Below are 17,475 nucleotides of genomic sequence, written 5' to 3'. Positions count from 1 at the left end.
CTGGGAAACTGTACTCCCAAATCAGTAGATAAAGCATATGATCTGTCACATATTGTTTATTATCAAAAAAAGAAGAACCAAACCAATATTAAATTAAATAAATTACACAAACATTTTGAGCTTGTTATGCATCATGCAAGTATCAAATAAGGCTTCAAAGTAATTACATATTAATATCACTAGACTTTCAGAGACATAAAAGGTCATTGGAAGTTTAGAATTTACCACCCCCAATGGACTCTCTTTCTGAGTTTCTCTAGTTCCCTGGTCAAGATACCCTGGAAATGAAGCTTTCTGAGCTGGCCACATAGAACCTTTGAAAGAGAAATGCAAGTCATGCTAACTTGTCATTCTGTTTTGTTCAGATTGGTGAATGTCGCCTTTGAAACTAATGTTCTGGGACCCATAGACTTGTCAGGGTTCTGCATCTAAAACATTTGTGCTACTCAGTAGCAAAATGGTGACAGGAGTTATGCCTTCAAAAATACCATCTGTCAGCTGCTGAGGGCTGCATTTGTCACCAGAATTGGCACTGGGCTACAGAAACCAAGTATCCCTCTACCTGAGACTTCAAGGTGGCAGAGTATGTAATTATTGCCACTACTTTCATGGCATCATTCTTGACATCCCATCCATCATGCTGCTGGGAACTGCAAAGGAAACAATACATACTTTGCACAGGGATCTGTTGCTCTGAGGTTTCCTGTATTTGAACTGATACTTTGGCTGTCAGGCCTGTGGGACTGTGAACTGAACCTTTAGCAGACACACTCTGATTCCTGAATTGCAATTAGGAATATCACTAATTTAAAGTGAGGTCACCACAGAGCTTTTATTATGATGAAAAAGCCCCTTGTTCCATTGCACCAAGCTTTTTGTTTATTCTGATCTTAGCTTGTAGGACATGACAGTCCCAGCAAAATTGTGATTGTCTCACTAAGGTCAGAGTGAGAAGTAACCTTTTTTTAGTGTTCTCCCAACTAAAGAAAACTGTACTTCTATTTGTTTAATAATTTTCTCCTGCACCATGTAATCAGAGACTGAGGTTGAGCAGTAGTGACTTAATTAATGAGGTGCCACACAAAACCCAGGCAGCTCTGATGTTATAACATGGAATGTTTGTCGAGCCTGGATGAGTCATGCAGCTCTATTTTCATTGCAAGTGGGGCATCATTTATCTGGGAGCCACAGTACAGCTGCATTTTCTTTCCCCGATAATGTTATCTCAAAGACCCTTTTATCAGGGTGGTTTAAGAGTGTTTTATGAATTAAACAGATTTAAAACCATATAGTAAAACACAAAAGCGTTATTGACATTTTAGGTTATTAGAACAGAAATAACTTTTTAAAAGCAAATTTCCTTTGCATTATTAAGGCCATTATCTATTTTTTATTCCTGAAAAACAGACGAGTCAGTTTCACATTTGCTTCTAAGCAGTTTCATTTTCTGGCCCTTATGCTTTATCCCAAGGCTGGAAACACCACAGCGGAAGATTTAAAATCCAGACAAAAAACTGCTTTCATCAGAACTTTAAAAATGTCATAGAAAAAATTCTGCTCATCATAATTTTTGCAAAATTGCTTTTCACAAAACCTGAATTTGGGGCCTAAATGTACGAATAAGTGTCCCTTTAATCCTCAACATACTGTATTTTTCAGCGTTTACATATACTTTAAATGCATTTCCTCTAGTCATAGGCTTCAGAGAATCAATATGGAGATGAAAGGAAGGAACTAGAACAGAAAACTAAAATAGCAATAGTTATTAGCATCACTCACACTTTTATATATAAAAGTATTAGGGTTTTTTTAAAAAAAAATTAAAAGATATCATCTGTCTATGGGTTATCGAGTCAGGCTTGTTTGCCCGAGAGGTAGATTGTCCTGGTAGCATCAGTTTGTGGTGATTTTTATTCAAATTCACATAGCGCATGAGGGACCAGACACCGTAGCAATCCCAGCAGATGAGCTTTCTCTTGTCACTTAGGTGATTACCTAAAATCTCTTCAGCTTGAAGCTCCAAGCTTGGAGAGGTTAGTGCTGGGTATCACAAGAGCTGTTGACTCCTGGCATACCCAAAATATGCTCAATCTTTAATTATACTGCTCCTGAGTTTTAGCATCATCAAGAACCATTGGATGTATGCACTGAGCTGAAGGGTCTCTCTCTCCCTGTCCCTGAATTTGCTAGGGATGGGCACACTGGTTAAGAAAACCTGCTCACCCTGAAACACTTACCTATTTCTAGAGCTGAATCTAAACTGAACTTTTTAGCAATGTCCAGATACTGAGAATAGGAAGAGGAAGCATCAAAATACCACAGGAATACTTGCTCTCATGATGTTCCCAGATTAAAGGCCTGACCTAAAGCCTGTTAAAGTAAAAGGCAAGATTCTCCTTGACTTCAGTAGGCTTTGAATCAGGCCCTAATTCTGCCAGTGCTTTGAATAAACTTTATTTTAACTACCCAAACTGTTGGGAAGGCCAGTGTGTGAATATAACTCCCACTAGAGCTGGCAGGAGCTCTTGGTCATGTGAGCTGAGGGTGGCTAATACCCAAAAATAGCCTGAGCATGTAATATAGAATGCAGCATTACTCCCATGCAGTGGTACCAAGGATTTTAGAGTAATAGAAAACACAGCACTGGCTCAGTAAATGGTACCTGGTAATAGACAGGACAGCGCAGGAGGGCCTGTAGGGTAATAGAGAATACAGAGGTGGCTTTGGGCAGCAACCCCAAGAAATTCACAGGCTTAAATTCAGCGTGCAGATTCCCAAAAGGTCAGTGCACATTTTAAAATATTATCACCTTGCAAACCTGCGTCACTGCATCTTGAGAGGGTTACTTGTGGTTATGAATCAAAGCCAGGAAAGGCTTGTAAATTTCCTTATTTGTCACCTCCTTGGAAAAAGGAAGGAAAACAAAGGTGATGCCTGTGTTATGCAACCCTTATGGCTGGGTATGTGAGTGGGTTCTGGAGGAGGAGGGACAGAGATAGGGTTGACAGCGATGACGGATATTAATAATCCTTCTGCCTGGAGGCACTTGCCATTAAATTAAGTTGCTGCTCTTCTACGTGTAGATGAACGTTATTTCCTGAGTTCCTGCTTCTGTTGTGTTCTGTTACCTGCTCCAAGAGTCCATTGCTCTGAATTCCACACACAGAGGGAAGGAGGAGAGAGGATGTCAGGAGGAGAGGTATGACGGCCCCTTGCCTCACAACCTCACTGCTACCCCGGGCTGGAAGCACAGAAAGGCTGTTCTGCGCACCACTCAGACAGGGGAAACTTCTTCATAAAGGAATACGTGAGAATAGTCAGTTCTGGAGGCTTTGCCAGCACTTTAACATTCCCCCAGGCACTTACAGCGCTGTCTGGGCCTCCGAACGGAACATGGTTCCAAACATCTCCTAAAGGGACAACAAGATGGGTTTGGTTAGAATGGTACCAATGACTTTCACATGTTGGTGTCCAACCGCATAGCCACTGCACTTGATCTCCATTTCTGTATCCAGCTTTACACCTTCTTCATTTCCTCTTGAGCTTTACACCTCAAGAGGGAAGGTTATTGGCATTGTGGCTACCTGGTTCATAGGGTTTCCTTTGCATTGTTCCTTAATAGGCTGAAAGGGTCAATTTTTCAATGACTGTCTTTCTCGGGCTAGGCCCTGAATGGATGCAAACAGTGCAGCCCCATAAAAGTCAATGGAGCTATGCTGATCTACACCAGCTGAGTACTTGGACCGAGATCTAGTGATAGGCCTCATGCTCCACACTCTCCAAACTTTGGAGGCCTTCAGGATCTGAACTTTGTAGCACAGGCCCATCTCCAGTATGAACCCAGGAGTCCCTGTACTGGAATCGATCAACAGCCCATCTAACCCAGTATCCTGTGACACTGGCCAGTGCGCGATGTTTCAGAGGAAGACATAAACCATCCACCACAGTGTGTAATACCATACCATGCAGAGTGAGGGTTTCTTCCTGTCCTCCCCAGCCCTCAAGCTTCTGCATTTAAGCCTGAGGACTGATAGCCCACCAGCCTCCAGGCAAACGACAGATAAAAAGCAGCAGATGCAGCAGCAAAAGTCAAATGAGTCTCTCTTCAGAGGAAGGACAGTCTTGTAGTTAAGCACTAGACTGGGAGTCAGGAGATCCGGGCTCAGTTCCTGCTGCTGCCACAGTCTGACCTCCCTGTGTGACCTTAGGCCTCTCACTTCATCACTCTGTGCCTCAGCCTCCCATCTGCAAACTGCATAACACCGCTCCCTCTCACCCACCCTTGGTCTGTCTCATCTACAGTGTTCTAAGCTCTGTGGGGCAGGGGCTTATTATGTATATGTACAGCTCCCAGCATAATGGGGCATCAGTCTTAGTTGGGGCAGCTGGGTGCTACCACAATACAAAGTGATTCCTGGTCCTATTCCTCACCTCCTCCAAGTTCTTGAATTCTGCACTGCTTTCATCCACAGATTCATCATAGATGGAGAGCTCTGTCTGACTTGGTCTCTGCATGGGAAGAAGTCAAAATCAATGATTAGCAGGCACAGGACTGAAAAGGATAAAACTGTAGCTAACCCAAGAACAGCCTGTGAAGTTGCCCTTTACAATTTGGAAGCACGAATTGTTATTGGATATGGGTCTGGACCAAAACATCAGACCCAAAACCAGTAAAGTGGATATAGAAAATGATTGGGCAAGTGTATTGGTCCTGATTTGCATTTACACAAGGGCTGAACTACACCACTTTGGCATTACATTTACATTCACAGCCTCTTTGTGGCCCCTTTTGGCTGTGAAAGTGGTATAAAGAGGTATTAATGTAAATGAGAATCAGACCTATTGCCTTTTGGCTCTTCTTTAAAAAAAAAACACCCACATTTGTTCCAGTGTGAAACTACCTCTTTAAAGTAAAGTACCTGGAATCTGGGGCCCAACTGTGTTAACCGGGACCCTGTAAGACACCCCCCTGCCAGCCCCGACATTTAGATTCAACAAACAAAACTGAAAAAGAGTCAGTTGTTTCCTTGTCCTCAATCTCAGTGGGAGCCAGGCGGTTTCACCTTCAGCAAATCTCTTAAAAAGCAAATAATTGCTGTGCAGCCGTGATAAGCGCTTGCCTAGTGTCAGCCCAAGGTTGGGGCTGCAGAAGTCTTATCAGGTGTAGCAATGCAAATAAGTGGGCAGGGAGCAGCCCAGGGCTGTGAGCAGCTAGTTACAGTGTAGGCAAGGGAGAGGTCAGACCCCAGTTCCCTTGTTCAGGGAACAGTGAACTGCAAGACTGGTGTTCGGAAGCGGTCACTTAAAACTGTGTGCGCCACTCTGCCTGTGCTGGTTCATACACAAGCATTCATCACTGTGGTGTCTGATGATTGCACAGCTCAGTGTCTATCCGTGAGTGCGGCTGATGCCCTCACCAGCACCGCAGATGCTATACTTAAAATTCCAACTGCCCCGCGGTTCCCTGGGACATCGCTGAGTAGCCAGAAAAAAAGACACATTCCCTTCCTGCAAGCGTCACGGGATGTCAGGGAGCAGAAATAGAGGAATAAAGTATGAGCCAGATCCTCAGCTGGTGTGAACTGGCATTGCTCAACTGACTTCAGTGCTAATTTACACCAGCCTAGGATTTGGCCCTTTCAATATGGCTATTGCTAACAGATATCGAGCACACTTTCCCCGATCAGACAGGCCTTGCACCTTTCCCCAGGCCAGAGCTCGGGTGACCATATTTCCCAAAGTAAAATGGGACACTGTGCAGGGCTGGCATCGCCCCTTCACCCCCCACCCCCCCATTCCTTCGCACCCCAGTTTGTTGTCAAAGTGGGCCTTTGTCCTGTTTGCTCTTGCCAACTGATCAAGTCAGCAAGAGCAAACAGGACAAATTCCGCCTTTTGGAAAAGAAAGTCAGGACGACTGGGACAGAGCTTAAAAAAGGAACTGTCCCGGCCAAAACGGGACGTATGGTCACCCTAAAAGACTCTCCAGCCCCCCGCCCCTCCCCGAACATACCCCATCCTATCGGTTGCTTTGCTTGCTACTTCCCTTGGGGTGTAAGGTGCACTTATTGTGCGCACCCACTGAATGCCTCATTACTGCACGATCCATGATTCAGTGGCATACATTGTTTTAGGAAGGTTTTGCCCTTGTGCTGGGAGCTAAAAAAGCACATAATTTTTGTGTTTTTCAGGAGACAGCATAAGCTAGTGGATAGTGCACTAGACTGGGATTCAGGAGGCCTGAGTTCTCTTTCTGCCACTGTTGCCGTGCCCATAACACTTCATCTCTCTGTGCCTTTGTTTCCTCTCCAACCCCGTGTCTGACTGTCTATTTAGGTTGCTAACTCTTTGGGGGCAGGGACTGTCTTTTAGTATGTGCGTATACGGCACCTAGCACAATGGGGACCCGATTTCTAACAGCTACTGCAATGTAAATAATAACGTGGATGACCAGAAAGGGAGTCTGTGGTGACTGACAGTGAGGGGAGGAAGAGTTCCCAGGGTCATCATATTAATTCTTCTTCTTCCTTCCAGGCTCCCATGGAGTCCTGCAGTCCCTTTGCGGCTCTTTAGAATGCTGCCTCACCCACTCCCACCCAACCCTCGGGTGGCAGTAGAAATACACTGGGAGAAAGGACCCAAAGGGAAGCAGGGTTTCCAAAGGGGAATGTCTCTCGATAGCATATTTCCCCTGGCTGAGCTGCTGTTTGCGCACACGCATAGTGGCAAGTCTGGATGTTTTAACATGTTATCATGAGATAAACTCGGCAGCCTGGCCATTGTTTCCATTCGAGTTACTATGCAATAACCAGCTGGTATCTTACTAAATAACCTATGTCACCCCTGTATTTACAGCACGTGCCACACTGCTGCATGTCACTTTCCTTGTCCCTCCCACTGGTAGTCACTTCCTGGGGAGGTGGACGTGTTCTGCCTCTAGTTTCTATGGGCTGATCTCTGCCCTTGTTTGAATCTATGCCTCCCCGTTGGTAATCAAATGTTGAGCAAAATCCTGCTCCCAGTTACACCTGTGCAATGCTTTTGACTTCAACAGGGTTGGACAGTGACCCCCATAGGGGTGTCTGGTCTATACGCTTGGGTCTCTGCCACTTGAGCTAATGGAATAACAGTAGTAGGCTCTTATCCTCTCATGTGTATACATGTGTGTAGCTGAGGGCAGAATGCAGCCCTGCGGTTCTGCAACCTGGTGGAAAGCCCAAGGCGTACCTCTTCTAAACCAGGAGGACGGAAGACTCCTTTGGCATTTGCCAGCGCAAACAGAACAGCATCGTGGATGGTCAAGAAGATGTGACTTGGGTCCAGGCCCTCTTCTTCGAAGACTCCGCCTGTGCTAATGTCATGGTACACCTGGGCTGCAGAAGGAGAAAAGACGCTATGAGCAAAGAGAAACGGACTGAAGGAGGAGTTGTTTGAAAGTAAATGGGGCTGACAGAGAGTTCCTGAACCTGTAGCAATTCCGGTGGGCAGACGCCGACCAGATCAGAAAGGAAATGGTTGGGAATTCACCCCTACACAGAGCAGAGTGCCTGCCAAAGCCTGTGCATTACTGGCATCCCATTTAAAGCCGGAGGGCCCACTGCTGCTGATGCGCTTGCAGATGTGTAAATGAGGGCAGAATTTTGTGCTATGGTTGGTTTCTGAGGTTGTGACTGAAATAAGATGGTTTGCTGGGCTGAGCAGGAGGAAGGTGATTGTGCTGGCATCCCAGGGAGGGTTTTCAGCGGGTCATGGGGGCAGCAGTGGAGAAGGGTCTGACTTGCACAGGCAGTTTTCCAGGATTTTGGGATGGGAGGATTCTGGCAGAATTTTTGTCCTGGGGTGAGGCAGGTCAGTAGTCCAATGGACAGGGTGGTTGGAATAGAGCAAGGAAGGGAGAGGAGAGACAGATTTACTGCATATATATGTATTCTTAGGTGCAAACTATGGAGGTACGATGTCTATATCCAATCCCAGATAAAATGCCTACATTTATACACACCAAACGCAGACCTTTTCCAGTCTATATTCCCCCCCTTTTTTCTGTCCCATCTGTTCTGATTTGCTCTGACATGTCAATTACACATTATTACAGAGAACAATGAAGCCCAGGAAAGTCGAAGTATAATCCTGTCCTATTGTGGGACGATAAACTTGCATGTTTATAACCATTAGCCACAGCCATTAAGCTCCAAAGAGAACACAACGGGACCTGAAATAAATGTTTCCAAGTGGAAAACATCCAAAAGCCTCAATCACAAAGAAAACCATCCCCTTTTTCATTTTGCCTTTGTGGAATGAAATAGCTCTGTAAACCCTTTCTTCTTGCTACACGCTTGCTTTATTCTCAACGGCCCTGAGCTACGAAATCCCGCTTCCTAAAATAATCAGTGTGGAGTGGCATGTGCCAGAAACCTCATCACTTAGGAGATTTCATAGTAGCACTGGGGAATATATTGTAGGGAACAATCCTGTACTAGTCACAGGAGAGGACTAGATAACTGAAAACTTCTTTGGTTCTCTGCAGTTTCATCCCACCCTTTCCATTGAGTCAATATAAAAACTATATCACCACTACGCCTGTGTCTGAGAAACTGGGGAAAGAGCACAAAGAAATGTGCTATGCTTGGATGCTTACCATGTACGTTTGCCAGGAAGACTTTAATACCAATCTTCTGATAGCTGGAACACAGCTGGATGGGAAGAAGGAGAGAGAGGACAATAAGAAACAATAATATTTGGACTTATATAAGGCCTTTAATCCAAGGCTCTGCATCCACTTTGCAGATGCTAATTCATACACCCTCACAAGCTGTAAGTGAGGAAGATAAGAGGACCTCTAACGGGAGGTTTTCAGTTTGTGTGGTCTATATCTGTAGTCCACTGTATTCCTTCTCTCTGGCTCCGGGCACATGGTGCAAACACGGTAGGGTGACCAGATGTCCCATTTTTAAAGGGACAGTCCCATTTTTTGGGACTTTTTCTTATATAGGTGCCTATTACCCCCCACCCTCTGTCCCATTTTTTCACAGTTGCTATCTGGTAACCCTAACACAAATGAACCCACAATGGACTACAATACGGACCATCACTTGAAGAAGAAGCATCTTTATCCCCATTGCATGGCAGGGAAACAGAGTTGCAAAGAAGTGACTTGCCCAAGGATTCACATGCTGAATTAGTGGCAGAGAACTAACCTTCCCCAGAGCTTTTGTGCCCATCAGATCCACAAAGCACACTCCACTCATGTCCAAGATAACGGTGTGGAAGCTGACGTAGGGCGGTGCTGTGATCATCGGGTCGATGTTTGCAACTGGGCTGACGCTGCAAGTGCTGCCTCGATGGCTCGAGATGCTGCCCAGCTCACTTGAGGTATTGACCTGCCCGGCATTGTTTGTGGGGGGGTGGAATGGGATGTAGGAGATGCAGGTGCCATTGGCAGTCGTTTGGTTGTTGTTGGTGTCCGTCGGAGAGGTGCTTTCAAAATCTTTCTGGAGCTCTTGCACTGACAAGGTCTGCAGCCAAACAAAGGCAACCAGGTCAGGATGCGATTATCAGTGCTCTCAATCTACCTCCTGAGGCCAGCATCCAGCCCAAATTTTGCGTTTGAGCTACAGCATGTATTTTAGAAAGACGTCCATCAGGCCAGTTTCAGTGGAGTTACAGGCGTGAGCTTCTTTTTGACTGTGCCCAAAGGATCAACCAGTTTGTCAAACATTGTCAATGTCTCAAACTGCAGGCTGCATTCCAGCCACCGAGCCACCCCCACTCCCACTTGGCCCATTCGTACCTAGTAGGCAACAGGACATTTGACAGCCTCCCTGACCATGAAAAGAGCAGCCATGGGGTGAGATGGAGAAAGCCCTCAGGATCCAGTCAGTAGAAGAACAATGTGGAGGCGCAGCCAGGGCTGATACAGCCTCTCCTTCCTGGATCCTCTAAGTTGTCATCCCAGGTACTAATTACCTCGACCAGCTGTGTTCAAACAGGGGAGGCCACTTCGGCAGCTTGCCAAATAATTCCTAAGGGCTATATCTACTTTGCATATATATTCACATACATTTTAATAATCAAGACTGGACACACTGTGCCCATATTCACTCCCTTCCATCATGGATGTCATTTTGGATTCACTAGCCACAACATGAAGAGGAGACCAGATCACTAACGGGTGATCTTTCCCTACAGTTACAAGCCATGGGCTCCCAGGCTGGTCATTCCCGATCTAGTCACTCTGGGCAAATTGAGCTGAATTCTGTTTCTACTGAACTCAGTGGGACTTTTGCCCCTAAGTTTGGTGTGAGCATGGTTTGGCCCTTTGTGTAGGTCACTGTAGCACGCGCTATAGGTAAGAGAGGGATGGGGGAAGTGCCCCGGAGAGGTTGGACACAAGGACGTACATGAGGCCATACAGCAATCAAAGGAACCCAGAGTGAGTTACCTTCTTGTTCCTGAAGAACAATTTTTGCAGCTTCGTTGTTTTTTGTGATGCCGCCTTCTTCTCCTGGTGTTTCACGTATTTTTTTCTGGCTAAGTACACTTTGCCGGGGTCTACCCCAGTCTGTGGAGAAGGAGAGATAGTGAGTTGGGTTTGCTTATGTAGCTCATCTGTCAGTGTCGTGAGCTCAAGAGCCTCGTATCCATATATGAAAAACGGAAGGGGAAACTGACCACTGCCCATGCTAGCACATGGTCCAACAACACTTCCCTTCTCAGGAGCACAGAATATGAAGGCAGCAGGAATAGAGGGGCTGAAATGGAACCTATTGTGCCCCCAGCTTACACACTCTCTGTTTCAGGGTGAGTCTCTGCCTCAGCTGCTATGTTCACACTGCTACTTTTAGCATGCTAGCTTGAGTCCTGCTAGTGTGAGTCTGTCCAGCTGGGCTGGAAGGCTGCAGTGTAGACATACCCATAGCGGCTAAAGTCGCAAGCTCTTATAGCAACCTGCACAAAACTTGGATGGAGGAGCACAGGTTGCAGGAGGAGGGAAGAGTTTGGAGGAGGCAGCGGGAAGTCAGTCTGTGTGCACAGGGCTAGAATGCTAGTGGCCATTGCAGCACCTCTGGAAATAGTTGTTTTAATAAAGAGCCGGTTTAGTTTCACAAGCATGGAATCGTCTCATGTTGTTACCCAGCATGTAGTATATGAGATGTGATAGTAACAGTGGGATTCCATTGCAGCTGGCACACACCAAAAGTCACATGACAGCAGCCAGGAGGGTGCATCAGAGGAGGGCTGTAGAGAGACTCACTGACCAGGGAAGAAAAGGACTATGCCCTGGAAGGGTAGAAGGGATTATTTATGAAACCCTGCTGATTGGGAAAGGAACTGCTGGTACCTGAGAGGGCAAATGAATTGCTTATGTTATGGAACCTGAAGGACTTAATAAAGCAGGCCCCTGCAGGGGAAACATTAATTAAAACTCCTGAGTGTTTGTGACATGACTGGACAGCTAAGCCAGGGAAATGGAGATCATGTTGCTATGCTGGGAGGTAGTCTGCTGTTGACCACACCCTGCAATGCTTCTTATCTGCAGAGGCCTCAGCTGAGCTCCCTTCCTAGCTGAGTGTCATGGTCTCTGCTCTTAGAAACTGAACACACAATGCCCCATGGGGCTCCCAGGCTGTGCTGGCTTTGGGCAGTCAGATCAGAGGCTGAAAGCCACATACTTTTGGAACCAATTAGTGCTTTCCATCATCTCTGCAAACAGAAGCTGGCTAGGGTTTTCTTACCTTCGCTATAACCTTCTCCCTGAATATCTCTGAGTTGGCAAAGTACAGTGGGGAGCAGTAGGTCACAATTTTAATCCCATCAAGTTCATGGACCTGCAACAGACATCAGAGTTCAGACTATGCACAACAACTCAAGCCTTTGCACGGGCTTGTTGGTTTTTGCAACAAGAGAAAATAGAGGTGCGGTGAATAGATCTGGCAAAGAAACCTCAGGTAACCTTCGATAAATGCTTATCTGTGGGGAACACAACTAGAGCTGGGTGAAAATTTTTGCCTGAGTCTTTTTTTGGTGATAAATCCAGATTTGGCGACACCAAAACATTTCACAAATCCATGTCCATTTCGCCAAATTGTTTTGGCTGGAAAAAAACAAACAAACACTTAGAACAAAAAATTCAGAAAAAAAATCAAAACATTTCATGTTGACATTTTCAAAACAAAACCTTTCAATTTTTTTGACTCCAAATGACTTTTTGTTTCAAAATTTCTTTACGTTTTTATTAAAAATCAAAAATGCTTAAAAATGGACAAAATGGAAAGGAAACCTTTTCCTCGACCCAAAGCAATTATTTCCGGGAATTGCCAGTGAACTGAAAAATCAGTTATTTGCACAACTCTAGACACAACTGCCAGCCCCCCCTACTTTACCATGGAGTAATAATATCACCAAAGAACCAGCCCTGCAGGTGGGGCAGATGGGTGGCAAATATGGGGGCCTTCTGCTTAAAATGAGACAGACAGGTAGTAAATGATCACAAAGGCCTCCACCAGAAAGAGCAGATCTACTGTTATGGCTTCTGAAAATAACAAGCAAATAACCCCACTGAGCTGAATCAGGAGAGACAGTAACAGAGCCTACAGCCCCTTTGAATCACTTATTCGTCGAGTGATGCAGGAATGAGAAACGGGGGGGGGGGGGGGGGCTTGCATTTTTGGTTGGGGGATTTTAGCTTCCACACTTACCTTATTGTAGGTTTTGGGGTTCTTGTAAATGTCAGTGGAAGTTACCTGACCCAGGGCAGAGCCATTACGACTGGGGAAAAAAATACAACAGATAGATTAAATTTAAGACGGGAAAGAAAAATGCTGCGTCTCTTGCTGCCATGCAAGTGTGCAGCACGCTAGGATTATTGTTTATTTATATTATGGAAACAACTAGAGGCTCATGCAAGACTGGGTGCCTCATTGTGTTCAGTACTGGTGAGAGCAAGGTTAATTCACAAGACTGCTCTGTTCTTTGGCTGAAATTCACTTCTGTGCGGAGGGTCAGCTGTAGGCCGATGCACAAGTTCAGGCCTATGCTGAGGGGAGTAAGTAGTGCATAGGCTTTGTGCCAGGCTCTGCACGGGGTGGATTTCACCCTTTATGAGCAGTGGATTCCTTAAGGAAAGGCACATGGAGCTGGTGTTTTTCTGGGCAGGGTAAATAGCAGCGGGTAAATACACCCGCTTTGGAGTAGGCACCTGAGTTACTGTGATCAGGAATAGAAACCAGGCAGTAATTAACAACTGACATTCCTGCTTGCACATTGAGATTTGGAGCCTGCATTTGGGGTTTGGAGCCTGCATTTTCCCAGGGCCCCCTCTCAGATCCTCCTTTGAAAATCTAGCTCGAAGGCCATTGATACAAAGAACCCCCAGGTTGTTTTGTAACTGGAAAATGTTCTGCAGTTGCACTGCCATATTGCAGCTTTTCACCGAGATGCTACTTACAACTGAGTGTGGAAAACCACCACCAGCACAGAAAATCCCACGCCGACAGCGAGTCCGAACGGCAGGCCCAAGAAGAAAGCCGACAGGAAACTCACCACCCAGACCAACTGTGAGGGAAGACGAGAATGGCAGGTCATTGCTCTGTGCCACAGGCAGTGGGCACTCTGATGAAGCGTTTGCAAGGACAGCTGGACCAGAACCAAAATACCTATGGCCTGGGGATTAAAAAACCTAAATCTAAATTTTGCAGCTTAGACCCTTTTCTAGTTATAAATTGCTGTTTGGTGCACGAGAAAAGTTTTCATGTGCAGTGTCTGTTCTTGGGACACTGAGGCACAAATGCCATAAACTCAAGTTCTTCAGCTTTAGAAAGGTGTCAGAACATTTGTACAGTACTTCAGATACCCCTCAATACCCAGACTAGCTCACTCAGTTTCACTCACTACCTTTCTGACTAGTCAAGACAGGACTTTTGCTGCTTAGGCCCTTTTCTAATGTATAACTTATTCATGCCTTTCTGAAAGCCCCTGCTGCTGATAGTCTTTTAGTAGAGATGTGAATCTACTTGAAAACATTTTTTCACAGCTGGTATAAAAGACCTAGATATGTAACTGATGCAGAAGCAATGTCCTTTGAGAAGCATCTTAGAATCCTCATCCCACCCACAACAGGAATAATAGGCCTGATTCTGATTTCATTCACACCAGGGTAACGCCACTGAATTCAAATCCCAGATTTACTCTGGTATAAGAGAGAGAAGAAAGAAGCAGAACCCAAACCTTTCACTTTATCAGTGACTTCCTCTCCTCATAAGCCCTTTATAAACTATGTGATACCTGAACAGTGATCCATGCGGCCTGCTCTGAGGTGAAGCAAGACAGCCATCTGGTATCACATAGCAATGTTGTGACAACAGTTTAGGACAGGAAGTGGAGAAGGTCACTGTAGCCAATTGAAATTCCAGGGAAAATTTAGGTCAGCAGAATGCAATTAACCTAACTGAAATTTGGCTAGGATACTGGGATCAACACTCCTTGTGTTACAAAAAAGAGGAGTGCAACCTTTCTTGACCACAGGAGACCAGCGCCCTGCTTTATTATCTGATCCAGAAGACATCACAGCTTGGACCTATGTCAGTAAGATGGATCTGAACTCAAAAATTGGATCCAAGCCTCTTGAACTTTATGGAAGATCACAGATGGATCCAACCTTTGGGTCTGTATGGACTAAGGTGAAAACAGGTGTTTTAAAAACCGGGTTAGGTAATATGACTCGAATTTGTCTTGACTAGGAAAAATGGTCTGGTTTAAATTGAGTTTAGTGAACAAGTTGGCTAAGGCCAACCGAAACTCAAATACTTTTCATAGTCAAGACAAATCTTTGGGTTCTCCTCTAGGCTACAACAAAACTAGCTGGCACCATTTTAAAAGAGTTAAATTGTGTCTAAACTAGCTGCTAAAGTGGTGTTTCAAGTCAAGTGAGCTCACTCAGTTTAGAAACGTACCTTTTTGACTAGTCAAGACAGAGAGTTTGGGCTTGCCTATGCTTAAAGGTTTTGTTGTTTTAACTATGCCATAGTGTGGGTGCAATTATACCAGTATAAAAAAGTGCTTATACTGGTATAGCTTATTTCAGTTCAGGCATTTAAATAAGCTATACAGGTATAAGTCACCTTTATGCCAATAGAACTGCATCCACACTAGAGCTTTTACTGGAATAACTATGAATATGTCTACCCTATAAGTGCCACAGCGGCACAGATGCACCATAGGATAGACAGTTGCTACCATGATGGAAGGGGTTTTTCCATCACTGCAGTAAATCCACTCGACAGGTGGTAGCTATGTTGACAAAAGAATTAATTTTTTTATTAAAGTTAATGTTTAAAATCAAATTTACACATGTTAAGAGGGAAGGTTCTGTACGTCTGGGGTCGGGCTTGGGTTACGGGGGATTGCAAGTATCAGCTACAAGGTTCACGAGGTACATACATACCACATAACCAGCATAGATCCAGATTGGGGTGTGGGAGTTTTAAAAGTGTCAGTGGATAAGTGGGCTCGAGTACGCCACCCATGGAATGTATGAAGAGTCCAAGTCAGGACTGGTGTAGAGAATGAGTACATTCTACAGCTGCATCTACATTGCACAAGGTGCAATGTGTTTCACAGGCCTGAGCCATGTGGTTTGGTCGAACCAACTTTTAGGCATAGACCAGGCCTTAGTATGCAAAACCAAATCACCCTCCTAACCCAGAGGTCTTCTGGGACTGCTTTGAAATATAGATCAGCCCTTTGTAGCTCAGACACTTTGTTAATGTGTTGTTATGTGGTGCATTCATGTAATGGATTGAACTATTCACACTGCTTTAAAAGGCCCTGCCAGGAATCATCACCCATCTCCTCTCCAGCACCTGTTTGAACAGTATTTTAGGAAAGCTGTCTGATGACTCAAGTCAGTCCTTTTGGATTCCTTGTTTCTCTGATAAAGCAGCTTCCTTGGGATTTGGCAGGCTATTTTGGCCCAGTTTGCACAGATACCACCCACCAGCATAAGTCCTGTTCAAACAAAATCTTTAACTGTCAGACATTTCCAAATTCCTTTCTGTCTCCCCCATGCTCTCAGATTGGGTTTATATGTCAACCAGTGCCTGGGATTCTTATCTTTCATGATGGCCTCTCCTTCCCCTGGAGGGCTATTGGCTGAGTTTTTAAGTCATGACTCGGAGATATTGAGTAGGGCCGGTTTGGCTTGTTCTTGACAAACAGGCTCTTAAGGTTGATTGGCATTTAACTAGGGCAGGTAATAGTTCATATCTCTGCATTACATGCGTCAAGTGCGACCGTGCTTGACTAGACCAGACACATTCTACATTGCACTTTACTTGGGATCATCAAGCTAAATGCTGACTAGCACTGAGTTGGAGGCATTATTGTGCTTATAGGGTGAAACTCACCCTTCTGCATGGGGCCAGCGTGAGGCCTATGCGCTTCTTAAATCCTATTTAAGCCCTGCTTTGAGCGCTCAAGTGGTGGTGCCTATGTCTTGGGCTGCCCCCACCACGCGGGGGTGAGTTTCACCCCCACTGAAAAACGTAATCAGATTCTGCTCCTTCTCCCCCAGGTCTCTCGCAGTGGGGTACTCACACAGTCCAGCTTGCTTTTCTTCCACAGGTAGAAGGGGTCAGCCAGCTGCTTGAGGGAGTTTTTCAGGTTGACTGCTATCAGGGCTCCCAGCACAGCCTGCCAAGGAGACGGTATCCAAGACAGGACACATGAAAGTGTTATTGTTCAAGGGGAAACTGCTTGTTGCAAATATCTCCTGCTCTCAGGTCTGGCTGCCAGTTTCCGAGGGGGCAGGGATGAGGGTTTAGCAATCGGTGGTGAAGCTAACAAAGATCATGGTTGAATCTGGATCCAAAATAATTTATTTTATCCCCACCAGTTCCCTTTCTCCTGCTGAGAATCAGTGTGGATGTGGCGCCTTCACACTATGAAACTATGCTATGGGATGGCTCAGTTTACCTGGCCTTTATGCAGAGGACAGGGACCATCTTTTTGTTCTGTGTTTGTACAGCGCCGAGCACAGGGGAATCCCAGTACATGATTAGGGCTGGTAGGTGCTATTGTAGTACCAATAATCATAAATAATTAATACCAACAAAATGTCATTATTGTTAGAGACAGTCCTGATCCAAATACCTTGTTCTGAACACACCCAACACTGGAGCAGCTTGGCTTCAGTCTAAATAAATGGACCAAACCAACACTCTGAATCCAAAACCCCAGAGGCCTGGGGAACTTTGGGCCAGATTTCACAGCCCATACTTAGTTACTAAATAATCACAATATTATAATAGTAAATAATTTATTCATAGGGCATCCCCCATCTGGACATACATAACTGAAGTCAAAATGACAGGAAGAAAAAGGCAGCATTGTCTAATACTTCCCTGAACTCAGTGCTTAATTTGTAATGAAAGAGGTGCCAGGGCTCAAACAATTTTTTTACATTCATAACTAATGCAGCAAG

General features: G+C 45.2%; 1 protein-coding gene across 1 annotated transcript in view; it reads right to left on the bottom strand.

The window, feature by feature from the left end:
- Positions 1 to 1,619: 1,619 nt before the first annotated feature.
- Positions 1,620 to 17,475, bottom strand: part of SLC26A9 (solute carrier family 26 member 9) — a 29,574-nt gene continuing 13,718 nt past the window's right edge. Inside the window, exons 11-20 of the mRNA XM_048826379.2 lie at positions 16,590 to 16,685; positions 13,444 to 13,550; positions 12,695 to 12,764; positions 11,732 to 11,824; positions 10,438 to 10,557; positions 9,194 to 9,511; positions 8,635 to 8,689; positions 7,227 to 7,372; positions 4,432 to 4,509; positions 1,620 to 3,410 (exon numbers count right to left, since the gene is read on the bottom strand). Coding sequence (XP_048682336.2) covers positions 3,363 to 3,410; positions 4,432 to 4,509; positions 7,227 to 7,372; positions 8,635 to 8,689; positions 9,194 to 9,511; positions 10,438 to 10,557; positions 11,732 to 11,824; positions 12,695 to 12,764; positions 13,444 to 13,550; positions 16,590 to 16,685 — 1,131 coding nt within the window. The 3' untranslated portion in view covers positions 1,620 to 3,362. The remainder of the gene's footprint in view (positions 3,411 to 4,431; positions 4,510 to 7,226; positions 7,373 to 8,634; positions 8,690 to 9,193; positions 9,512 to 10,437; positions 10,558 to 11,731; positions 11,825 to 12,694; positions 12,765 to 13,443; positions 13,551 to 16,589; positions 16,686 to 17,475) is intronic.

Source organism: Caretta caretta, chromosome 21, assembly GCF_965140235.1.
Source record: "Caretta caretta isolate rCarCar2 chromosome 21, rCarCar1.hap1, whole genome shotgun sequence".
Classification (NCBI taxonomy): domain Eukaryota; kingdom Metazoa; phylum Chordata; order Testudines; family Cheloniidae; genus Caretta; species Caretta caretta.
Note: the sequence above shows the minus strand (reverse complement) of the source record. Positions and strands in the feature narration are given on the sequence as shown.